Source organism: Anarrhichthys ocellatus, unplaced genomic scaffold, assembly GCF_004355925.1.
Source record: "Anarrhichthys ocellatus isolate YVR2014 unplaced genomic scaffold, GSC_Weel_1.0 scaffold253, whole genome shotgun sequence".
Taxonomy (NCBI): Eukaryota; Metazoa; Chordata; class Actinopteri; order Perciformes; family Anarhichadidae; genus Anarrhichthys; species Anarrhichthys ocellatus.
In genome coordinates, this window is record NW_022280282.1 from 53831 (window position 1) to 78937 (window position 25107).

Here is a 25107-nt window from a genome sequence, read left to right on the forward strand (position 1 = left end):
TATCATGCTTAGTTAATAAGTGATTGAAACTTTTCTTTTAACTGTTATGGCATTCCAGTCCCCTGATCACATTTGTGTCTTTCGTAAACATTTGTGAGATCAAATTAGATTTTTTTTTACTTTCACAAAAGGGAAAGAAATATGATATGTAGACGCGATTGTCACTTTTTGCAATATGGTTTGGTTGTGGTCGGTTATCTGGTTGTCTTTGCTTTATGCAGGTCAGCCATTCTTTGAAGCAGAGCCAGCTGACCTGGTGAAGGGTGTCTGTATCCAGAACCTGGTCAAGGTGTTCGGCAGTAGCTCCACACCAGCCGTGGATGGCCTTAGCATCAGCTTTTATGAGAGCCAGATTACTGCCATTCTGGGCCAAAATGGTGCTGGGAAGACCACCACCATGTATGTCACACATATGCATACTCGCACACAATAACTGTAAGAGCTGAACATTTTTAAAGTAGTCTTCATTTACTTCTCTCTTTCTGTCTCCTCATCCTAGGTCCATCTTGACCGGTATGTTCCCTCCCACCTTAGGGACAGCCACCATCTATGGCAAGGACATCCGCACAGACATGGACAACATCCGTCTGTCTCTAGGAATGTGCCCTCAATACAACATCCTTTTTCAGCAGTATGTAACTCTCAACACATTGTGATAAAAAAAACAAAAAGACATGCTTGCTGTGTATCGTTTACACAATTATATTGTTGTAACTGAATTATTATTTCCCCATCTTTCATTTGTTTTCTGTCAGTATGACTGTAGCAGAACATATCCTCTTCTACTCGCTGTTGAAAGGCCGTCCAATAGCAGAGGCCCAGGAGGAAGTGGAGAACATGCTGCAGGATCTGGGTCTTCCCCACAAGAGAGATGAACTGACCCAGAACCTCTCAGGTCTGTAAAGATGCTTCTTCATCAAAACAGTTGCAAAGTACTTTTTTTAAAAGCTGGTGTGCAGGATGCTGGTGTATGAACAGTTGTATGTACAAATGTATTTATGCTTACTACCACACAAACCACACACACAATGATATGAGCGCTGTTAGTACTTTATGATGTTCTAATTCAGGGGGCATGCAGAGGAAGTTATCTGTTGCCTTGGCATTTGTTGGTGGGGCCAAGGTGGTGATCCTGGATGAGCCCACTTCAGGGGTGGACCCCTACTCCAGGCGCTCCATTTGGGACCTGCTGCTCAAATACCGTGCAGGTAAGACTGATCCTTGCTGGCTAGAAGAAGGTATAGAACCCTAATGTCATGGTGCTGTGGAGGCCTTGCCCCCTCAGATAGACACACACACGTGTTTTCCAATCCCAAAAGACAAAAAACGGTTTCAGTTTTTCCTTGAAATCACCAACTTTAACTGTCTTATATTATGCTCTATATGAAATCATTATGCACTGACAGTTAGACGCCAAATGTGTTGTGAGTTGCCATGGACACCATCCATCTTTTAAAAATAGGTTGCAGTTCATAATGCTATTGTGTTATTTGTATTATTTAAAATATTTTCAAAAATTTGTGTTCATTTTTGTCCCATTAACACAATGGTGTATCTGTAATAACTGCCAAACATGTGTAGTTGGCTAAATGGTGTCTGGCAGGAAAATAGATAATTAAGTGAATATCATTTATTAGATATTAGTATGCTTAATGTTCTTACCTTCTAATTATGAATTAGGTGGCATTATCAGGTTTCCTTGCCAACTACTTTTAAACCTTGCATGTAAACCGATTAGAAGAGATCTGGGGTGAAAATAATCATAAACAAAGTAGCAGTGTAGCTTGCCATGCTATATTACATGACATGTAGAGCTGAGATGATGAACAAACCTGACAGGTTTGTCTAGTCAGGCCAAAAATAATTCAACCTGGGTCATGAACTAAACATCGCATCATTGATGACACTGTCGACAACATGTCTGACAGCTCTTCCACGAAACCTGATCTCTAAAAATGTTCTGAACTTAATCTGTTGTACACAATAAAAGACTCTGTCTTAAAATTATGAAAGATGTATTCAGTATAGCAATTATGTCATATATTCTTTGCCCTTCTGAAATTAAGATACCACATTCAGGCCAGCTCAGCTGCCTTTAATCTTGATGGTCTGGATTGAGATAAAAAAGAAAGATTGTCCTAAATCAGAATCATCAAACATCTATCCTTCTTTCATGTGTCTCTATTTACCCATTCCTCATCATCCCTCTCTGTCTCATGTTGCAGGGCGCACAGTGATCATGTCCACCCACCACATGGATGAAGCTGACATGCTCAGTGACAGGGTGGCTATCATGTCTCAGGGCCGCCTCTACTGCTGCGGTTCCCCCATCTTTCTCAAGAACTGTTTTGGCGCTGGCTTCTACCTCACTCTTGTACGACGAATAAAAGACAATACTCCAAAGGTGCGAGCCTGGAGCTTTGTGTGTGCTTTTGTGCATTAGGTTTTAAATGGTCCAGAGTGGTAGCTTTAGAAGTGGAATGATGAATTTGGGTTGAAGATGTAGTTATTATAGTGCTAGAATGTAATTCTTATCTGGCTAGAAGAGTATATGAAACAGCATTTAGTGATTTGTATGTTAATGAGTCCAGAAATACAGGAGTATATACAATATATTATGGTTTCTGATAACATTTTGTCCTGCAGGCCAGCTGTGATTGTACAGATGATTGCTCCTGTACATGTTCAAAGTGTTCAAAGTTTAAAGTGGACCAGGAAGAGAGCCAGCCTCAAGACAGACAGATGGATGGTAGGTTCCATTATTTTGTTATTGTAATTTTAGAGAACACTGTGTTATGCCAAGTTCATGTCAATCTCCTTAAACCTATTTTTAGTCTTGTCAACTTGCAATAGAGCACAAATCCTTTGTCTCTTTTGCACTGGATTGTAGTCAGTCTACTTACTGTAGCTGTTGCCATCATACCTAACACCCTACTGACTGTACTCAATGTACTACTGTAGACCTTTTAAAGGTCAACATCAGTTTTGCGCAACCAATGCTGTATTGTTTTTGCTGCTTTGTCTGTCAAAGCACTTTGTGAACTCTCTTTTTAAAGGTGCTATTGAAATAAAGTTATTATAATTATTATTATTAATAATGTAATGCGTTTTTCTTCATTCACTGCTGTGATTTTGGACACTTAATTTTCTCACACCACATTTTTACTCGTCACCTGTCAGTTGTCAGATATTCTGTTTTCTTAGTTGCATCTTTTTACTAATAGTGTTGGTGCGGCCTGCTTAACATTTTCATTATAAGAGAGGTAAAGGGCAGGCAATAAGATATTAAACTAAACAATCAAAGCCATTAATGTGTGATGGAAGTTGAAGTTAAGCAAAATCATTTCCCACCTCTCATCTTCAGGTAACATGGAAAACATCACAGCCCTGATCCACCATCACGTGCCAGAGGCTCGTCTCATCGAGGCCATTGGCCAGGAGCTGACCTACTTGCTGCCAAACCGAAACTTCCAGCCCAGGGCCTACGCTAGCCTCTTCAGGGAGCTGGAGGAAACCCTGGTGGACATTGGCCTCAGCAGCTTTGGTGTGTCTGACACATCGCTGGAGGAGGTGCATGAAAATAATAACAAATGAAATGGGAGCAGCTGTAGTAATCACACTGCGTTGTATTTAAAAACTACATGCAATTGTGATTCATTAGGAAAATGAAAAAAGGTTATTTGTTTATAAATGTACACTTTAGTCCCAGGAATAAAAAAAACGAGGCAATAGATCAAACTGACAATTACTGCCCCTGAATAACACAGATTATGATTTATATTACGAATACACACCATTATGTATTTTTTCTGCTAAACGGCAATTTGATAGCAAGGAGAGTTTTATTGGGACAATCTGTCATACAGACTCTTCCTGACATTCACCTTTACAGTGATTAGGTTCCGTTACATGAGGCTATGTAGTGAAGAGCATCTGTTAATCTTGGATCCTGACAACTAAAATAAGCTATTTCTTTGTAGATTTTCCTAAAGGTCACTGGTAATGGGAATGCAACTAACAGGAAATGTATACCAGGTAAAAAAAAAAAAAATCTTCAAAGTTTTTGTAGCACTTTTCCTTAAGTTGTCTTTCTCGTGCTGTTGACTTGTGTGTCTGAATGTATAGGTGTAGCTCTCGTAGCCCCCTAATGTGGACTACATCCTTTGTTTTCCATTCTCTAACTTTCTTAGACAAGAAATCATTGCGACAGATCTGTCGAGCTAGTCTCTGTGGATTCAACAGAGTGGCAGTTGATATGGAACCACCAAAAGGTGACATTCAGCTTTTAGCTAACAGCTCTGGACAAATGGCTGTTGTGGGAAAAGCAAATTGATTTATGTGATTTAAGAAGGTTTACAGAACATAATGTATCATAAAATGAAACCATTAAACCTTCCTTCGTTGAAAAACAAGAATAAGTGAAGGTCAACTTAGAAGTTGACACTTTTGCAAATGCCCTCTAAATTCAACTTGCAAGTGTTAGATGAGAAGATTGATACCACTCACATGTCTTTCCAGTAAATATGAGGATACAGCCAGTAGCTGGTTAGTTTAGCCACCGACTGTTAGCTGGTATAGTTATTTCCTTAATCTCTGCATAAAACAGTTTGTGTATTGTAAAGTTATTATTCCCAAAAAAACGCACCCTGTAAAGGTACAACATAACGTTTCTGCACTTCTTTTCTTGTTGTTGAATGTATTTAACAAGCGCAATATAACAAAATGAGTAAGAGCTGCTAGCAGGCAGTTTTTTGGGATTACCTTTCGATAGAGCAAGGCTCGCTGTTTTCTCCTGTTTCCAGTCTTTGTGCTAAGCTAAGATAACCGACTGATGGCTCTAGCTTCATATCTATTGTACAAACACAATGTGCAATCAATCTTTTCATCGAACCCACCGCAAGAAAATGAATATTTCCCAAAATGTCAAACTATTGCTTTATACATTCTTTAATTCATTCCTGAAAACATGTTTTGGCAAATGTGTTTTTCCTGACAACAGTGTAATGCAGATAACTTATGCTTGGTGATGTAGGCTATTCATCATAAATATATATTTTGTTCCGGAGCTTTCACTAGCACACTAGTAACATGTTAAGATGATGAACCACATCCCTGATGCTAGTAGAACACTGCTGGTAAATGCTTGTTGATCACTATTCACAGAAGTCGTGCTTGGCTTGCTGGCTGGCCTATTTAATATAGCATGTACACTCCCTGTGCTAGTAAGACTGTGCAACCTGACTTGAGCTCTATATTCCAGAGACAGATGGGGCTTTGCACACCAATGGCCAGGGCCCGTGTGATGTCCCAGAAGGTACTGCAGGCAGGGGATCCCACCAGGTCAGAGGCCTGTGTCTCACCATCAAACAGTTCTTTGCTCTGCTGATCAAGAGGTTGCATCACGCAACACGCTCCTACAAAGACTTCTTTGCCCAGGTAACCTTGCTATAATTGATCAAACTAATTAATCTAATGCAGCACTGTAAATAATTTTGATAGCATTTCATGTTTTAAGAGTTGCTATATGGGATGTTGTACTTGTATTTACTGGAATAAGATCTAAATTTGAAAAATAGGCTGGTAATGGGGTATACGCATAGTTACTTGCTGCATTATATTGCTATTCAGTTTGAGTTGAATATCCAACTACCAGGGCCTTGATCCTAATCAGAGTTGCATATTTTGTCTGTTTTTTAAATGGCGGTTATGTATCTGTCGTCGGTAGATTGTGCTACCAGCCAGTTTTGTTTTCCTGGCACTGACCTTCACGCTGATCGTTCCACCTTTCGGAGAGTATCAAAGTCTGACTCTCAGTCCCTGGATGTATGGGAGACAGTATACCTTCTTCAGGTGGGAATAATGGACATGAGGTCACCTAGCACTATTTAGCTGTTATGAGGAGACTTGCCAATTTATTGAGATCAGTACAATACTTTCTATTGAATTGGACAAAAATGTTTCCAGATACACCTTCTGATTTTGTCCATTGCAGTAATGAGCGTCCTACGGATGCTCAGATGAGATACTTTGGTGAGGTGCTGTTGAACAAGCCTGGCTTTGGAACACGTTGCTTGGCGGATGAACCACTGGAGTGAGTATCCCTCATAACTTTAGATCATTTTTTACCCAGACTATGCTCTTTGCTGTCTTGTTGAACTACATCAGTCATTTTCTCCCACTGGTAGAGATTTCCCATGTAACAACATCACCACGGAGTGGGAGATGCCCCTGGTAAATCCTGTCCTAATAGATATGCTGGCCAGCCCAAAATGGAACTTCCTCCGACCATCTCCAAACTGTCAGTGCAGCACACCCAGGAAACTCACCATGCTCCCCGTGTGTCCTGCAGGAGCTGGAGGCCTGCCACCTCCACAGGTTGGCTCACTAATATTGAAAACGGCCACAATAAACGTATATACACACACACACACACACACACACACACCATCAACCCTCACCGTGCATTATTACATTCTGTATTGTGCATTGAACATCTGTATCAGAAATCATACATTTGGAGGTCCACCATTGCTGATGAGTTTCTCATATTAAATATACACTGTGCGTTATTTGGTGTATTAGAGGATCCAGTCAACAGGAGATGTTCTCATGGACCTAACGGGCAGAAACATCTCTGACTACCTGGTGAAGACCTACCCCAGCCTCATCAGAACCAGGTATGAGATTCTGCGCACCGATTCAAAAGGAAGAACTTACACTCTTGTCCAAAAAGTAAATACTGAATGCAAACTGAGATGAAATGCATGTTACTTTATCAAAAATCACAGATTTACTATACATTCTCTCCTCCATATGGATCTTAACTTTTAGAATGTTGAAATAAATTATTGTTGCATAATAAGAGAAAAACTACAATTCTATGACACAACGGTTTATCCAAGATGTTTACATGTAACAAAGAAATGTACAGTATTGTTAATGTAAATGTACAAAAGTCTTCATTTTAGTAGTTAAAGTATTTTTGTAAAGTTGAAATATTTATGTCTTTCAGCTTGAAGAGCAAATATTGGGTGAACGAACAAAGGTAATTTCACGTTTTTATCTAGCTTTATTGTCGGATTACAGTTGGGTCCAAATAGGGCTATTTTATAAGCATTTTAAAATATATTACATGGACGGATGTGTTGTGTGGTGGTGCAGTGCTCCCTCCAGTGGTTGTTATGGTCTGGTACAGCTTTGGGCTTGAGTAGCTGTAGCTGTAGATGTCAGCAGGGTTTTCTCTGTGATGTCCAGGTATGGAGGTATATCAGTGGGAGGACGCCTTCCTGTTTTAGAGCTGCAGCCAAAGACCATCCAGGATCTAGCAGCACAGCTCGGACGACTGCTCAATGTTACTGGGGTATGGCTTTAAAATGCAAAATGATGTGTATGCTTATGTCTTTGTGCACTTTTATCCTAGTCTCTCTGTGTTCATCACATGGCTTTTCTGTGATTTGTTTTTGGAATTGGGCCTTCAATTGTTGGTTGCAGGGCAATTACTCCAAACAAACGCTGAAGGACATAGGGGCATTCCTCCAGTACATGGAGACTCAAGACAGTGTCAAGGTCAGTCCAATAAAGCCTCACCATCAGGATGAAACCTTCATCTCTGTGATCCATCTGCCTCATTGACTGTTCATCATTTTCTCAAAAGTAAATGCTATAGTTAATGTCTGTGTTATTAACATCATACATTTATTTCATCTTTCAACAGGTTTGGTACAACAATAAGGGCTGGCATGCCATGGTTTCTTTCATGAACGTGGCCAACAACGCCATCCTCCGTACAAACCTGCCCAAAGGAGCTAACCTGGACGAATATGGAATCACTGCCATCAACCACCCTCTCAACCTCACCAAGGAGCAGCTCTCTGAGATCACTGTGTGAGTGACCAATGGCTGGACATGTATCCAATTACATTTCAAAGTCTGAAACTTTTCCAGGAGATTGCAAGGAAAAGTAAGGAGTTTCTAATAAGTAGTGTCACATGGGTGTGACACCTAGATTAGCTCAGAGTGACCCAGTCAGTTTTTTTTTTAAATTTTCCTCTGTCCTTTCCCCAGCCTGACCACCTCAGTGGATGCAGTGGTGGCCATCTGTGTCATCTTTGCCATGTCCTTCGTTCCAGCCAGCTTTGTCCTCTATTTAATTCAGGAGAGGGTCACCCAGGCCAAACACCTGCAGTTTGTCAGTGGTGTCAGTCCATTGGTTTACTGGATGGCCAACTTTCTCTGGGACATGGTACAGTGACCCTATTACATGAAACAATGATGTTTATAAGAACAACCAAGGTAAAGACACCCACATGTCAAAAGGCTTTCTGCTCTTCATGAGCATTGTTTTTATTGTTGTTTCTCCAGTTGAATTACTCCATCAGTGCAGCGATGGTGGTGGAAATATTCATCTTTTTTGATAAGAAGTGCTACACCTCTCCAACCAACCTCCAACCACTTATTTCCCTGCTTATGCTTTATGGGTAGGTATTTGTCTTTCTAAAGCTCTAACTGTATTTGTTCAGGCAAACGGATGTACAATGGGGCCAAACTATAAAGCTGAATTAAAATATCCTAGCCTTGCTTCTATGTTTACACTGTCGATAACCTTTGCCAATAAATATTGCATATTTTGTGCCAATATGCAATATTTTCACATTCTTGTCATTTAGAAAAGCAACATAATTAAATGTCTGTAAGCTCCAGCATTTTCCTCTGTTAGCTTTGCTGGTTCTGTTCTATTTTGAAATATTGTGGAAAATCAAGAACAAATGATCTTTCCATTTAAATGAAATTTAAAGCTGAATGCTTGAATTGATTCTACAACAACTGGCTGATTTTTCACTAATGAGGTAATACAGGGTTTACTACCCTTTTTCTTTCTGTTCCCACAACGATCAGTTGTTTGACTGGCTTGATTGGTTCTGGACACATGGATATTTTCAGATGCCTCTCTTAAACACATATTTTTCACCATCCAGCCTTACTAATGTGAGCTACTGTCATCACCGGATTATTGTTACACTCCAGTGGGTCATGTTTACACCAAAGCTCACGATAGCTACCGACACACCCAGCCCAGTGCCTGCAACAGTCAAAATATCAGCTTTGCTATATGCTATAAAATCTATACTTTTACACTGCACATGCATATGTATACATATTACAAAATGTGCATCCTGTTTTTCTTTATTTCTTTTACAGTAATGCTCAAAGCTGGTTTGCAAAAAACAAGTGTGTCTAGTATAACATTGTGTAAGGAATCACTGGTGTCTGGTGATCATGACGTTCATTGTGCTTAACTGATGCTCTTTTTGATCTCTTTCTCTTTTAGATGGTCTGTGACACCCATGATGTACCCCATGTCCTTCATATTCAGTGTCCCCAGCACAGCCTACGTCTCTTTGTCATGTATCAACCTCTTCATTGGCATCAACAGCAGTGCCCTCACCTTCATCCTGGACCTTTTTGAGAGCACCACAGTAAGACCACAGGGCGTGTCTCTGTAAATCCCATCTCCCATGCCTCTTGCATATCACCACATCATCCTAATTTGGATTTCTGTTCAGGCTCTGTACAAGTTGAACCAGCTGTTAAAGGCTGTGCTGCTCATCTTCCCCCATTACTGCCTGGGCCGAGGTCTCATAGACATGGCCATGAACCAGGCTGTTACTGATATCTACGCTCGTTTTGGTAAGTACACACAGCTACTTTTACACCTCACAGACCAGCCTCCAGCTGTCCGCCACCATCTCAACACTCTGAATGAATGTTGGGTCACTGGCTGCATCACAAATCTGATTGCTTACAACTGCAGAGTTGTCACACTCAAGACTCCACTTTTGCACCAAACGCTCTGCAACAGATTATGTAACAGTGAAGAATAACTCTCGGAAGTTGAAAGGACTAGATATGAATTAATACAATACAATTACAATCACCAATTTGTTATATATTCAAGATAAACTATTCTAAGATTGTATTGAAACTTCATTATGTAAATGAAAAAGTGTGAAAGCGTGACTGAAAGGTATGTTATGTGTTTCATCAGGTGAGGACTACAGTCCAGACCCCTATAACTGGAACTTTATTGGGAAGAACCTATTTTGCATGGCTGTTGAGGGATTTGTCTATTTCATCCTAAACATTTTGTTCCAGTATCGCTTCTTCATGGATCACTGGTAAGTGTAGTAGTGCTTGGATTAAGAAACAAAATTTGCCAGATGTACTTAAGTAATTGCTCCTTAAAAATTACAATGTGTGTAATACAATTCCAAGATAACACATTCTAATTGTGATGTGACTGCTGCATAGAATGACTTGAAGTTGATTCACTGAATTTTAATTCTTCTATTGGCAGGATATCAGATCGCCCAAAGCCTCCTATTGTGGACGAAGATGTAGATGTGGCAGAGGAAAGAGAGCGACTCCATAGGAGTGAAAAAACAAATGACATTTTACGCATTCGAGACCTATCCAAGGTGAGACATTTGTCTTTGGACAAAATGCTAAAATTGATGATCAAAAAAAAGATTTCACACCAAAGAATATACTTGCATTTTTGTTTTCATCTCGCCTTACTAGACATACATAGGAACAATCATCCCTGCAGTGGACCAAATCTGTGTTGCAGTATCACCTGGAGAGGTTTGCGTGGTTAAACCGATGCAATTTACTCCACAGAGGAAGCATTCTGGTCACTTCATTGTTCATCTATCATGTTTTCTCTCTTAACCCTCTGCAGTGTTTTGGTCTACTTGGGGTGAATGGAGCAGGGAAGACCACAACATTTAAAATGTTGACTGGAGACATTGATGTCACCTCAGGAGCCGCATCAGTTGCTGGTCACAGGTTAGTAATATATTATTTTTACATATAGCAACTAACAAATATGTAATTTGATAGACATTTTGATACTTGTAATCAGCATTCTCTTTGTTTACTGCAAGTGTTTCCCCCTAAATCTTCAGCATTTTATCCAACATCCTGGATGTCCACCAGAACATGGGATACTGCCCACAGTTTGATGCCATAGATGAGCTGCTGACAGGTAGAGAACATCTGCACCTCTACGCCCGCCTCCGTGGAGTTCCTGAGTCGGAGATCAGCCAGGTGAGATGCAGCTTTTGCCAGGATATAACAGTTGTACAGAGCACTGTGAAATGATTAATGTGATGACTGTATCTTATATAGTATATATAATGTTTTTGTGTAAAATTAACACAATCCACGAGCCTAACTTGTTAACTATTGGGCACCCCTTGTGATTATGTAAATTAAAAAAGAAAGACGAATACAACAGGTGATATTTTTATTTGCATTGCAGACAGAGTAAAGTAGCACATCCTTTCACTGTAAGCATTAAGAAAAAAGTAGCCGGTCTGATAAAGAGAGGAGCGTAGGGGCACATTAAAGCAGCAATATAATTTCAATAATGCCAAGATTTGGACAGAGGAGAGATACCAGCAATCGGCCATTATGATCAGCTAGTCATAATGTAATACTGTCGTTCAAAGAACGCAACAAGTCCTGGTAGAAACCCTGTGCATTTGGAAACTAGATAGTGTGCATAGTGTCGTCTAAATCCATAAATCTGACACATTTGGTTTGTGCAACAGGAGGCACTTACAGTATCCTCCTCATGCTCAGGTTGCAGAGTGGGCCATCCGGAAGCTGGGTCTGTCAGAGTATGTAGGCCAAAGTGCTGGAACCTACAGTGGAGGCAACAGGAGGAAACTCTCCACAGCCATCGCCATGATAGGCTGCCCTGCACTGGTGCTGCTGGTGAGGCGCACCCTTATGACAGTGCTTGGTTTGGATTAGAGGTTTAGGATGGGGAACGGGGATAGGTGATAGACAAGATGCTAAGTGTTTCTGTGTGTAAGTTAATGTATTTGTTGTTACTATTACTGTGTATTAGGATGAGCCCACAACAGGTATGGACCCTCTGTCCAGACGCTTTCTGTGGAACTCTATCATGAGTGTTATCCAGGATAGGCGAGCTGTGGTTCTCACCTCACACAGGTAAACTCTCTGGTGTGGGTGTTTGACTGTGTGTGTGTGTATGCAAATTTATGAGCTCTAATTTCGCCATCTGTCTTTACAGTATGGAGGAATGTGAGGCGCTGTGTACCCGCTTAGCAATTATGGTTAATGGATCCTTTAAGTGTTTGGGAAGCATTCAGCACCTTAAGTACAAGTAAGTGATTTTACTTCATCCCATATCACGTATCACATTTCTAAATATATTTAAATTTCTGTAACATTCATGTAACAATTAAACACAAATCCAATCATATTAGCATTCTACGAAATTGCCGATTTTAGATTTTTTCTTTTCTCTCACATCGATGTTAACGTAGGTTTGGTGATGGCTACGTGGTGACCATGAAGATCAGGGCAGCTAAGCCCGGGTGTGCTCCAGATCTGAACCCTGCCGAAGCCTTCATGGAGAGCACCTTCCCTGGCTGCATCCAGAGAGAGAAACACTACAACACTCTACAGTACAAGATCTCCTCCTCCTCCCTCGGGAGGGTCTTTCAAATGGTCCTTGCTAACAAAGACAAACTCAAGATAGAGGACTACTCAGTGTCACAAACCACCCTTGACCAGGTAAATACATATAGGAAACCATGACGAATTATGAAATGGGAATTGAACAGGGGTTTACATTTATTCCTTTCACACTTCTTTCAGGATGATCAGATGGCTCAGTTTAAAACCAGTCAAATTAGTCAAATTGTGAATAACTCACTATTTCTTTACTTTTAGCCGGGCTAACCTGGCTCTACGCATTTAGCTGAAACACAGCTATGCTGAAATACAGCCTCACAGATCCACTTGCCTTATATGTCATTCCATTTGTTTTTTGATTAGCTCTTTTACGAGATAGATATTGAGAATTTCTCATTATACGTCATCTTTCAACTTAGTTCAAACAAATCTTGCTACGTCGGCAACAGCTGTGGCCGGAAGCATTATGTTTTAGGGTTGTCTGTCCGGTCTTCTCACGTCAACATAATATCTGAGAAATGCCTCAGTGGAACTTCTTCAAATTTGGCACAAACATCCACCTGGACTCAAGGATGAACTGATTACATTTGGTTGGTCAAAGGCCACTGTGAAGCCAAACAACTAAAGTAAACAAAGGCTTTGAATAACTTTGAATAATTCTCACTGAAGCTTCAAAGCCCTCAATATGGTATTAGGTACAGTCCTATAGTTATGTCATAAAATACCAATTTAAAGTATCATAATACTGTCATACTATATTTGATGTTATCAAATTGTTAATAATGTTAATGTAAATAAATATAAAAAATCATAAAAAAGTCATAGTATAGTATTTCATAAAAAATGTCATAATATAGTATATCATGCAAATATTATAGTATAGCTTGATCCTAATGTTTCTCTGTACTTACTTGTAGGTTTTTGTGAATTTTGCCAAGCAACAGTCAAGAGAGGATGACACCATTGTCTTGCATCCAAAAGCTGCTGGAGCACAGCGATATATTGAAGCCACACCCTTCAAGTCTTTGGAGAAGTGAACGTATCTCAATGAGCCCAATTGGAAGACTTTCTTTGGTTTTCAATTCATTTTAGAAGCCGCTCTGTTGAAAGAATGCGCCCTACGCGGTATGTATGTGTGCTTCCAAGGACTGAAAGTTAGTTGGCAAAACTTTCTCCTCAAATGAAACAAAGTAGAAGATTCTCTACAGTGTCATCATGATGTCCTGCCTGGTAGAGACAAGCGACTGGTGCATGATCAGTTTGGGGATCCTAAAAACCCAGAGGATGAACAGGTTTTCTTATCTGCATTTGGACGAGCCTTTGGAATGGGCCAGTCTTTGTTGATCTATTGTGTGGTGTTAGGCCTTGAAAGGCAGTCTGTGAATGAGGCAGCAAATGGGACATGACACATGTCATGTCTGACTGATGATTCGACATGTGGCTCTACTTTTCTAGTAACTGGAGTTAGTGGGCTTTGAATTTAGAAAGTGTGGAGCATTTGTGTGCCTGCTATATGTTCCACGTTCTGCTCACCTTGTAGGCCTTGCAAACTAAATGAAACAGCTTGAGATTTATGACCATGACTTTGATTGATGACATCTCATAAAAGTTAAGAAGGCATAGGTCCTGTGTGTTTTTTGCTTTCAGTTGCCAAGCAAGATAATTTTTGCCTTCTGTAGATGGGTGTAATAAGCACTCAGAGAAGCATAGTCAAAGCACTTTATTGAGGCAGCTTTAGCTGAAGCTTCATAATTCTTACAAAGATGTTCTGCTAGTGCAATACAACTAATGATTTTTACAAAGTCCTCCTGCTATGCAATCATTTTGATATTGTGTGATATTTTCTTGCCAATGTCTTTTCAGTCAATGCCCTTTATTATATATATGTTCAACTTTGATCTGCATTCCACCAACACCTGGTGTCATTGCACAAAAGTGATGTTTCTGAGAGGGGCATCACGTCAAATAAAGTAACATTTTTCCGGACGATGTGGGCCTTTTTTCTTAAGATTTTCTGTTTGATTTCTTTTACAGGAAAATTGCTTGAGATTACTCACATTCACATTTGTACAAAACAGTTTTTGACAGTTTAATAAAACCTGAGATTAGACAGTAAGGGCTGAAGAACAACAGCAATTATCACAGATTATTTGATAAGCCCTCTACACATTAATGACAGAAGTTACACTTCTACAGTATAGTTTCCTTTTCTCTGAAGAACACAATCTGAGATGTATGGTGGCTTAATATTTGCATAATTAAATGTCTGCTTTATCAGTTTACCTCCTGAGAGCTTAAAAGTGATGTTGCACTTTCAATTGGATGCCATGAATTTTAAATTCTAATCTGTTAGATTGCTTGGACAGGCACTTCATTATGACCTAGAGTATGTTTTATTTCTTTCACTTAGCCTGAAAAGTTTATCAGTGCTGTAAGCATTCATAATTGAAAAGAAGTGGCACAACCTGTAGATGAATAAGTCAACTTGCAATGAGAACTATTCACTTGTTTGAATAAGAGTTGCTAAAATGCTGAGGTGCCATTTTCAACCTTAAGTCACGTCCTGAAAAAGCCAAATATAAAACAACATGGTGTAACCAATGTTAACACAAAATAGTCTATGGCAGCATTGAAGATACAGTATATACATATCTAATATCATTAACTTCAAATCACAATGCCAAATCAAACTCCCACGAAGAAACTAAAACCCATTGTTTCAAATAAACAAATGACCCCAGCTATGTTTAAATACTCCAGTATATTGCTACACTATTATCACTCCCATTTCCACTCCTAGTCCTCAGTTTATAGATATAAAAAACTTGCATAATGCTGGCCTCAGCAGCAGCAAACTTCTTTGTTTTAGTGAAAAACACTTGTGGCGAGTGACTATACACGCGGTATATGCTACAATAGTTCCTTTTTTTGATCTCTATCAGAGAATCAGGGGGATAATGGCCATCCGGAGGCTGGGATAGTCCTTGAACTCTCTGCTGTAGGCTCTGTGCTTCCCTTTGGCCCAGATGGTCATCTGAATGAACCCCAGTAATGTGTAAAGCGCCACTGGAATACAAACCATTGAAGTATTAAAACAAACACATTTTGGTGCAGTAAGTGGATTTATATCAACAGAACATAATGTGCTGTACGTACCTGGCAGACACTGGGTCATAATGGAAAAGCCCACCCAAGCTCCAACCTACGGTATGTGTCAAATAAAGAGGCAGGCAGAGAGGTAAACACACAAGTATGGTTGACATTCATTGCCATGATGAATGACTATAAATGCTTTGTATTACCTCATACGTATAATTTGGACAGGATACAAAGAAAAATAGCCATGTGAAGGGGTTCTTTGTTGGCTCAGGAAACCGCCTGCCCCTGGATCCTGAGAAATGGTTTTGTGAAAAATGTATGATTAAGTTAATAATAGAACTTATATAATAACCCATATCCATGTTCCATGATGAATCAACCAAAATAGTGTTGGCATGGAGTACTGAGCAAATGATCAAATGGGAACAAGTGAATGGTTTAAGATGGTTTTAGTAATTTTATCACATCTATACTGATGGATTGGACAATGTCTTCAAAACGTGATGAATTCCTCCTTTAAGTAGTGTGGAAGTAAAACTTACCCTCTCCTCTGAGATTATTAAGAGTCAAGTGAATGGAGAAGTTTCCCAGCTCACACATCTGGATCAGAAATAAGCATTTCACACCTTACTGTCATACATGTGCACTTAATGTAAGTTGGTCCTGAGTGAATACCGCTATACGTACCACAAATATGACTAATGCATAGTTGACTTGTAGTTCTCCATATGCTGTGAAGAGAGATAGACTGGTGTTGAAAAGCTGCAGAAAATTGTGTGTGTGTGTGTGTGCGCGCGCGCGCATGGGTTGACTTACATGGCGGTGTGTAAAGAGGGTGGTTGATATAGTAGGCCAACCAAGCTGAGAAACCCCAGTAATAGACACAATTCTGAGAGAGGAAACAAACAGACGTATGAATATATGAAAAAGAAAAAATAAATATGATGTACAATGAACCTGTCAATTGAACTTAACATGTTCTTACTTTGATACAATTTCTATTTTTTAATTACTAAGACAAACAATAGAAGACCTATAGTAACTCTCCTTATCAGGACACTGCACTGAGACTGTTGTGAGCAGCATTCTGTATCAGAGGTTGTCCTGAGGCTAAAATCAGTACCACAACAGCTTGCATGGGACAGGGAAAAGGGGCTACACATTGAGAAAGAGTTGAGCACATTATCAGAGGCTCTTCTGTTCAAGGGTAGTCATGTCCTCACCCTGACTATTGTCCTGAGAGGCATGGTCCCATGGGAGAAACGATGCACAAAGATAGTCTCTATCAACCTCTTCATATAGTGGAAGGTGTGACAGGCAAAGGCTAGTCTGAGAGACAGAGAGGTGAGGATGAGGTAGGAAGTACAAGTATGTACATTTAACTCAGGCGCTTACATTCTTGTTGTAGTGTGCGACTTCACCACACTATTTTATGCAGCAGATTTAAAAGTTGAAATGAGTAAAGATTAAATTCAAATGATCCATGAGTGACAAAGTGGGTCACTGTTGCAACAACACTTTTGTGATTCAGCAAAGAAAGTGCAACCTACATTAAATAATAGAACACACTGGAATAATAGAAACATGCGCAGCTCGATTCAAGACTACAATATCGAGAATAATTGTAAAAATGACTGAGGAGTTATGATACAGTATAAAAGATGTCAAAACAAACAAAAATGGATGGCAATAGTTAAAACTCCTTTTTTGTAAGGTTTCCTTGAGGTAGGCTACTACAATAAAATGACAAACCCTAAGGGAGAGAGTGTAGATCGATAAGCAAATCAACATGAATAGAAGAGATTGTCCAAACTATCCTGTAACAGCAGCATCAAATATAGATTTTTTTTTCAAAAGTCATATTATCTCCTGCCAGTGTAGATGGTACACTGACAGGAGATAATGCAGTTAGTTGTCAGATGCTGATTTCACTGTACAGAGACCTTTACTCCACAATAGATGTAATTCCATATGTAGTGAAGCATGCAGTAAAAAACACAACATCAAAGACTTAATGAATACTAATTATTCCCCTTTTGAGAATTGGATGAGAAGATTAATAGCAGTTTTATGTCTGTATGATAAATATGAAGCTAGAGCAAGTAGCCAATTAGGTTAGCTTAGCACAACAACTGGAAACAGGGAGAGACAGATACCCTGGCTCTGTGGCTCTATTTAATATGCACAAAAAACTGTTGCGGTTTTATGCTGGTCATGTACCGGACTAGTTGATGGCTAGCCAGGCTAGCTCTTGACCCTTTTTTCCAATCTTTCTGCTAAGCTTAAGCTACGCTAACCAGCTACAAGAGGGGTATCAATCTTCTCATCTGTCCTGACAAGAAAGTGAATTTACATATTTTCTAAACACATGGAACTATTCCTTTAAATGTGGTCATTGTTCGAAAAAATTAAATCCAAGTAGACTTGCCTACTGTCTGCAGGTTGAAACCCACAGCCTGTAAAAACCTGCGCTATAGTTGGAAGTATATTTCTTCCACTTACCTGACAACAGGATGAGGACTGGAGGTAAAGGCATACTTGTATGAGTAAATGCACGGGACTCGAAAATAGAAGAGGAGGTAGGTGAGAAGTGGCCCGATGCACTCTGTAAGAAACACCTGGAAACAAGAGCAGATAGAAAGTTAACACCATACTATCTTACTACTGTGGAGCCAGTATATATACATATTCTCTCCATGACACTTTCCGGGCTCTATACTCTGTACTTTACTGACATTTTTAAACCTTGAGATATCTTGAACCAATGATGAATCACTTGATTGATATAGTCTTGTCATTACAAACAAGAAATCAGCCAGCTGCTCCCAGAATAAACTACCCCAATATATTATGTCAGCCGACTCTAAGTATATAAACTTGCAGTTCCAGACACTGATCTCTTTGTTCAGCTTTCTCGGTACTGTTACATCAGTAATATTTGGGTGTACTCTTCCTACCATGGTCCAACCTAACTGTGGACCAAGATCTCTGAAGTACATCGTGGCAGTAGTCCCAACAGGTAGATTCTGCAAGACTTCCTCGTCTCTGAGTGATTTTTCCTCTAAAAAGAAGGAAGAAAAAAATCCACTGGCAAATATTGTATGTACAAATTCAACTTTAACAGAAATTGTACTATAAATAGTTCTGCTATCTGGTGGAAATCTTTAGTCTTTAGACTATCAAGCTTTGTAGAATTAAGAAATCACCATATTGACAGAATTCCAAAAGCAGTCATACTGAATTTCATTATGAATATGCACATTTAAGCAGTCGAGTGCAAAGCATAGTGGCTTAATAAAGAGTGTTTCTAATGAATGTGTGATCAGTTTTTCAGCACACGTTCTTTCTACCTGCAGCTCACAGGAGCACGGCCACAGATAATATATTGTGCTAATTGGATGGCATTTTTAGAATATCGTCAGGGGGGAACTGGCCCAGATGGCTTTTAACCAAAGTCTGTGCTTTTTATTGACAAGATAACCCTCATAGTCCATTCAAAGCCCTGCAACATTACCTACCTCATGTTAGGTCTCTCTTTATGTACTTAATGGGCTGCATTTGCTTTTGCTGTTTTAATTAGGTTAAAATTAATGAAAAAATTATTAACATCAAGCAGTCTACCTTTTATAGTGAAACTAAAGGAAGAACAGACAGTGTTTCCACGGTAATGGTGGCTATGTAATGATTCGGGGTGCTTTTTAAGGCTTTTATTCCACTCCAGAGTGAAGGTCATTGCAAATGTTATTGAACATTCTGGGTGATTTCATTTCAAAATCTCCCATTCAGTTGATCACATCTAGGTTTTATTCAAGATGTCATCAATATTAGGCTTGTGGAGTCATTAGGCCTGAGATTACATAGGATGCATTTTCTGGTTATTTCAGTAGCTTTGCTGGATCTCTGCTACACTGGTGTATGAAGCTGAACATGTCTCATGACACAAATTGCATCAGTATCACATGACAAAACAGAAGTGCTTTGTCCGATGGGACATATACATTTCTCTAAAAATGCCATTGAATTTCTGCACACCTTTTTCACAGTCAACTCTTTATAGACAACAAAAGCATAACTGTCCCTTGTCCATCTGTATTCTAAACTTAATGCCTGTGCTTACTTCAAATTTGCTCTCTAATGATTATTACAGCTGCATAGAAACATGTTTTGTGTTACACAAGACATTTATAGCTGCGTTTTGCAGAAAAAAAAATCTAACATAATTGCTTTTAAGTCAAAGTATAAACACACTAAAGACTATAAACAAGATCTTGGAATCATGATGCTAAATCACATTATGGGACTACAACAGCATCATATTCCCACACAATAGATTGTCCTATCCTGGTGAAAAGTCTACAGACGAAACATAAACTCTACTCTAGTAGCAAGAACACCTCCCCTTTTATTTTGTACAAAGCATCAAACACTGGATGGTAAATACATGAATGCTGTCTGCATTTTACTGAAACCACCATGAAGTATTTGTGGCTGATGAAGTCCAAATTGTTCAGTATTAAACATAAATAGCTACCACCCACTGCAATTTGGAGCCTAGTTGCCAAGTGCCCCTTCAATGTTATTTATGCGACACTAATACAAACAAATATAGTAAATGATCACAATATGGCTACTTACTGGCATCAAGCATCAGGGCCTGTCTTGCTGGATACCAGTGAGGATCTGAGCAGAACAAAGACATGCGCACGAACGCATACAAACACACACACACACACACACACACACACACACACACACACACACACACACACACACACACACACACACACACACACACAGATACAGGGTTGGATAGAGCTGGCATTGCACACACAGAGTTTGGCCTCAAGCCCAATAATAATTGATCACGACGGAATAACGTTGAGCACTGCTGCTGTGATGGCCTCAGGCTTTGGCAAACATTTGGTGACTTTTCTGACCAGACACACTGGTGACAGAACCACTGCAGGCTTCAGAGGAAGACGTTTTTAAGAAATCGTTCTTAAGAGGGCCTCTCTCTCTCGGGTGGTGTGATATGATATATTGTACGATGATTCACTCAATAGACTGGCAAGTTTGTCAATTTTATCTAAGAACCATATTGAAGTTGTAGTTTAGAGTAAATGTGCAATAAAAAAAACAAAAAACAATACAGTAATATATCAATTCAAATTGATATCTCGGATAATGAGCTAACTTTTCAAATCCGGCAAGTTCTTTACAAGATATTTTTACTGTCACTATCAGGGATCAAGATAAAACATAAGGCCAGCAAAAAACAAAAAACACTGAACAATATATTATAGAACTACACATGAACACTCACATGATTTGTGAAAGAGGCTCTTGATGTCTCCTATTGTTGAATGGGGATCCACCTAAACGGGATACCAAATATTAAACCCTTGTTGTGTTATCACTGAAGCCGAAAACTGTTCCAACTCAAATAGTTTTATTTCAAATTCTAGTGGAGATCACAAGGTTTCCAACAATAGCACATATCTCAGGCTGAAATGTGCAGAAATGTATCTCAAATGATGCCAGAAAACATTAATCTGGGGATGGAATATTTCACTCAGTGTAAACGTAATATAGTTTTATTGAGATTTGCAAACTGATACAGAATATATATTGTCGTAAATTATTTTTCCAACCTTAAGGCTACCCGAGGAGAAACCAAAGGGTAAAAGTGTAGCCATGACAATATGTCAGCATACCTTATCTAAAAAACAAAGCTGCTCTTTGGTCTTGGCATCCAGGACCCTCACCTGAAGAAAACACAAGATGCACCGCCTTTAGAAAGCACAACAGGTAGATTTCACACAAACATTTGAGAGAATTTCATTCACTGAAAATTCAGAATGTGCTAAATAGAATGATGATCTGTATATTCTACATGCCACCTCAGCAACAAAGCCACAGGCAGTAAACGCTTGACTTACTTTCACCTTGCTCTCAGAATAAGTTGTAAAGAGTGGGCCTATCCATTACCGGAAGGCTGGAAATATACATATGTATGTAAAGAAGTTGATTCTATATACATCTCTATCACACAATATATATATATATATATATATACACCTTTGATGGTTTATACAATCACTTTTCTCATAAGCCACACTTTATCTTCTCTTATAAAACCTCCATATTTTCAAACACAAATATTTAATTAAAAATCTATTAATTTTGTCACTTAAGAACATACACGGTTTGAACTACATGGAAACTACATATTGACATATTGACTGACTTTAGATTGCTACTTTTGCAAGAGCAAGCGATAGGGATTGTAGGAAACGTGGTCTCAATTTTAAAAACTCTAAATCAAATCACAGCCCCTATGAATATAATATGGACAATTGAAAAAATAATTGTCCCCTGCATGAAATACTTGTTTCTAAAAGCAATACGATTCCTCACTATTCTCGAATCAACCAAAGAAATATGAATGAAACATGATATTGCTAAGCACAGCTGACACTGTTCTCAGTGGCCCTACTGCCAAATGTGTCCAGTTTCCCTGACCAAGTACAGTAATCTCAATATGAATGATGAGGCTGTTTGAGTCTGGAAGGAAGAAAGGATTTGTGTTGTCCGGCTGCTCTCTTGCACACATCTTTTTCATCTTAATTAGACCATGTCAGTGGTGACGTACAGCATATGCAAGGAGGATGGTGGGTGGCGGCCCACAATTTGCCCTGAAAGCACTCCATACTGTGCTGCCCAGCAGAGCTGTCCTAGCTAAATTGGTTCCCTTACTGGACAGTGTAATAACCCGCTAATGGATACCTAAAGATTTGCTGAGTGCACAGTTGAGAAAGAGAGAATGATAATGGGAGAGAAAGAGCTCTATACCAACTGCTGTTTTGCATTGCAAAAAACACAAGTTTGGTAAGTCATTTAATCTTGTGCCAGGAGTTATTTTACAATATTCATTAATTATTTCTTGATTTTGAAAAATACCCTGCAATGCGCCTATAGATTTATAATACGAGTATGACATCTTGTCACTCTTTGCGGTGTGTGTTCATGCTTTGCAGGATCTGAGCACGGCATGCTGACATCTCAGTAAAGGGCATCCTGGGAGACGGGTTTGTTTTGCTCTCCATCCGCTAACCTTCCCAACTGCATTCTAGAGGCACATGTTGATGCATCTGCGTGTTCCTGGAGAGCATCAAGGGTGTCATTAGGGCTGTGTGCTGTAAAACGGTGTGCACTCGTTTGTGCTGTGCCCTTGTAAATGTGATTATCAGACTCCCTTGGGAACACAGGGCACTGCTGACAGCATATAATATCACAGGTCATACAGAACATGTGTACGTGCTTGTGAGGGTTTTGTGTAGGTGAGGGGGATTTAAAAAATGTTCAAATGCTAAATCCTGAAAAGTTCTTGCCTGTCCACACATGTTCACATTCATTGGAGAGTTCGATGAGAAGATCAGACATGAATGGTATCCATTTTCTCATTTAAACTTGTGAGATCAGACTTTGGAAAAATACTGTAAATCTATATCTTAATCTAAATATTTGCTAATTTGGCATGCAGCCTTTATGTGACAGTTACTGAGAGCATGGCACACATCCCAGAGCATGTTGTAAATTAACTTGAATTGAAAGGCCTCTTGTCTACCTCTCCATTACTAGGCTGCTCATAAGGCCTTGTGAGACAAGACTAAAAGACAATAGATATATCATGAAAAGGCCCCAGCTCAGCTTTGTTTACTCTGACGCAGAAATGTATCCTAAAGCTGCTGAGCAGAGGGATTGCTCTAATATCATTATAAGTCACGATGTTAGCTCGTCACTGTAAGTATCCCTCCATGTGTTGTCTTCAGTGTCTGATCAGATGAGAGTCAACATGTGGTAGTTTGTCAGCTGGACAGGCAGTCATTAACAAAAAACAAAATGAGCAAGTGTCTGCAAATGTCTGAGTTTACCTGACAGAACAGTGTTTGCAAAAAAAACCCCACCTCAATTATAAATGCAACCTTATTAATGATTTCCCAAATTCTGCTTGATCTCCCTACCAAATATTGCTCAAAGTGACTGTCATACTTGAGTGAGGCCTTGTGAAGCAAATTAAGCTCAAACTTTAAATCATCTATCGGAAAGTGGCAATTAAAAGTTTCAGTTCATTTAAATGCATTCTAAGGCACGAAGCTTTATACCTTACATTTAGACTTACCTCAAAAAAGGTGGTCCGGCTCATGGTGGTGGATTATTATTATATCCTCTGTGTACAGGGTGAAAAATGACCTTAAACATCAGTACGCAAACACAACACGCACACAGAGAAACTCATTCCTCACACACATACAGAAGTAGTTCCTCTCCTATCGAGGACAATCCCTGGACTGACCCCTTATTCTTCCCTGCCTCCTTTCCTCTCTCTCTCTCTCTCTCTCTCTCTCTCTCTCTCTCTCTCTCTCTCGATAGTGCAGGGACACAGAATCACTAGAGGCACTCCAGAAACCCTGCACATACTCTCCCCCCTGCTTGTCTTTCCTGCTGCTTCCTGCTGCTTTCTCCTATCTTTTTTTCTGTTTGTATCTTTGGAGAAAAGCACTTGGCAGAGTCCAACTCAGCTCAAGTAAGCAGATACTTACCTGAAATTGAGGCAGCTGAAGATTGGAAGAACAGTAGATGATAGATGACACAAAAGTTTAAAATCTCTTTCGGAACACTACCCCAATAAAAAAGTGCACTAACACAAGTGAAGCAAATAGATTCCTTGATTAAATCCACTTGTGAAAAATGCAAAAAAACCAAACATTTAATATATTTGTCAATTGCATTAATGTAATCCTGGACCGTGAACCACCTTCATCCTCAGCTGCAGTGCTTAGTTGTGTCAGCAGAAGATGAGCCCACCAGGGCTGGACTGAGCATTAAAATACCCTACACAAGGGAGGTAGAACTACTGGGGGTCAAACTGTACTCCGCATATCTAAAAGGGAAATGTATACTTTGCATAAGCATGCATGAAGTTAAAGTTGCAGTATGCAGTTCATGAAAGACGGTGAACTGAGCTGTAAACAACAAGGACATCAATTTTCTTATATTAACAGGATTACAAGACTGAAGTCTGTGGCTCATGAGAAGGCACTCAGGGAATTTAATGATAAGCTGACCATTAGCGTTTAATAATCCTGTCATGGGAGTCACCTAAAACTCTATAATTTACTTTCTATGGTTATCATGAATACTGCAAAATTGATGGAAATTTGCCTACTATCATTTGCGATCCATTGTTGTGCAACATGAACCCGATAGCATTCTTCTTTGTTCTTTAGTGCTCAGTTGTTCCTTTAATGTAGTTTTGAGAAGCAGGTGTTTCTAACACATCCGCACATTGTATTTGGACACTCTAGTTCATGTTTTCTTCTGTCTTTGTAAAATTTAAGAAATGGGAGAAAGCCTGCTGGTGTTTTGTGTACCTCAGGGTGGATCACATATCCCATAATTTCTCATTCCAGCGATGACCCTCTGTGTTGGTTTTATTTC

At 39.5% G+C, this 25107-nt stretch overlaps 2 protein-coding genes across 6 annotated transcripts in view; one reads left to right on the forward strand and one right to left on the reverse strand.

Moving 5' to 3' along the window:
• The window catches only part of LOC116401122 (retinal-specific phospholipid-transporting ATPase ABCA4-like), a 33835-nt gene extending 19337 nt beyond the window's left edge, over positions 1 to 14498 (forward strand). For 3 of the 4 annotated variants that reach the window (XM_031879373.1, XM_031879375.1, XM_031879376.1), the window contains 32 exons: positions 222 to 399; positions 500 to 631; positions 756 to 895; positions 1071 to 1208; positions 2226 to 2404; positions 2647 to 2749; positions 3365 to 3570; positions 3981 to 4035; positions 4191 to 4271; positions 5261 to 5436; positions 5726 to 5850; positions 5993 to 6091; positions 6186 to 6375; positions 6583 to 6677; positions 7013 to 7045; positions 7255 to 7360; positions 7492 to 7566; positions 7715 to 7884; positions 8065 to 8242; positions 8362 to 8477; positions 9329 to 9476; positions 9564 to 9687; positions 10046 to 10175; positions 10355 to 10475; positions 10579 to 10641; positions 10739 to 10845; positions 10965 to 11106; positions 11644 to 11778; positions 11915 to 12018; positions 12101 to 12193; positions 12357 to 12606; positions 13425 to 14498. In XM_031879373.1, coding sequence (XP_031735233.1) covers positions 222 to 399; positions 500 to 631; positions 756 to 895; positions 1071 to 1208; positions 2226 to 2404; positions 2647 to 2749; positions 3365 to 3570; positions 3981 to 4035; positions 4191 to 4271; positions 5261 to 5436; positions 5726 to 5850; positions 5993 to 6091; positions 6186 to 6375; positions 6583 to 6677; positions 7013 to 7045; positions 7255 to 7360; positions 7492 to 7566; positions 7715 to 7884; positions 8065 to 8242; positions 8362 to 8477; positions 9329 to 9476; positions 9564 to 9687; positions 10046 to 10175; positions 10355 to 10475; positions 10579 to 10641; positions 10739 to 10845; positions 10965 to 11106; positions 11644 to 11778; positions 11915 to 12018; positions 12101 to 12193; positions 12357 to 12606; positions 13425 to 13544 — 4112 coding nt within the window. In that variant the 3' untranslated portion in view covers positions 13545 to 14498. The remainder of the gene's footprint in view (positions 1 to 221; positions 400 to 499; positions 632 to 755; positions 896 to 1070; positions 1209 to 2225; positions 2405 to 2646; positions 2750 to 3364; positions 3571 to 3980; positions 4036 to 4190; positions 4272 to 5260; positions 5437 to 5725; positions 5851 to 5992; positions 6092 to 6185; positions 6376 to 6582; positions 6678 to 7012; positions 7046 to 7254; positions 7361 to 7491; positions 7567 to 7714; positions 7885 to 8064; positions 8243 to 8361; positions 8478 to 9328; positions 9477 to 9563; positions 9688 to 10045; positions 10176 to 10354; positions 10476 to 10578; positions 10642 to 10738; positions 10846 to 10964; positions 11107 to 11643; positions 11779 to 11914; positions 12019 to 12100; positions 12194 to 12356; positions 12607 to 13424) is intronic. The other variant, XM_031879374.1, reaches the window with a different exon arrangement.
• Positions 14321 to 23928, reverse strand: LOC116401125 (very-long-chain enoyl-CoA reductase-like). Of its 2 annotated transcripts, XM_031879380.1 has the most exons (13): positions 23789 to 23928; positions 21321 to 21371; positions 20930 to 20981; positions 20242 to 20286; positions 18564 to 18667; positions 18109 to 18224; positions 16830 to 16935; positions 16423 to 16495; positions 16294 to 16337; positions 16149 to 16206; positions 15810 to 15898; positions 15664 to 15709; positions 14321 to 15573 (listed from the first exon to the last, which is right to left on the reverse strand). In XM_031879380.1, exons 1-13 carry the CDS (start codon positions 23810 to 23812, stop codon positions 15446 to 15448), a joined length of 936 nt encoding a protein of 311 aa, XP_031735240.1. In that variant the 5' UTR covers positions 23813 to 23928; the 3' UTR covers positions 14321 to 15445. The 2 variants fall into 2 exon arrangements, with proteins under 2 accessions (XP_031735240.1, XP_031735241.1); XM_031879381.1 differs by lacking the exon at positions 21321 to 21371.
• Between the last annotated feature and the right edge of the window lie 1179 nt (positions 23929 to 25107).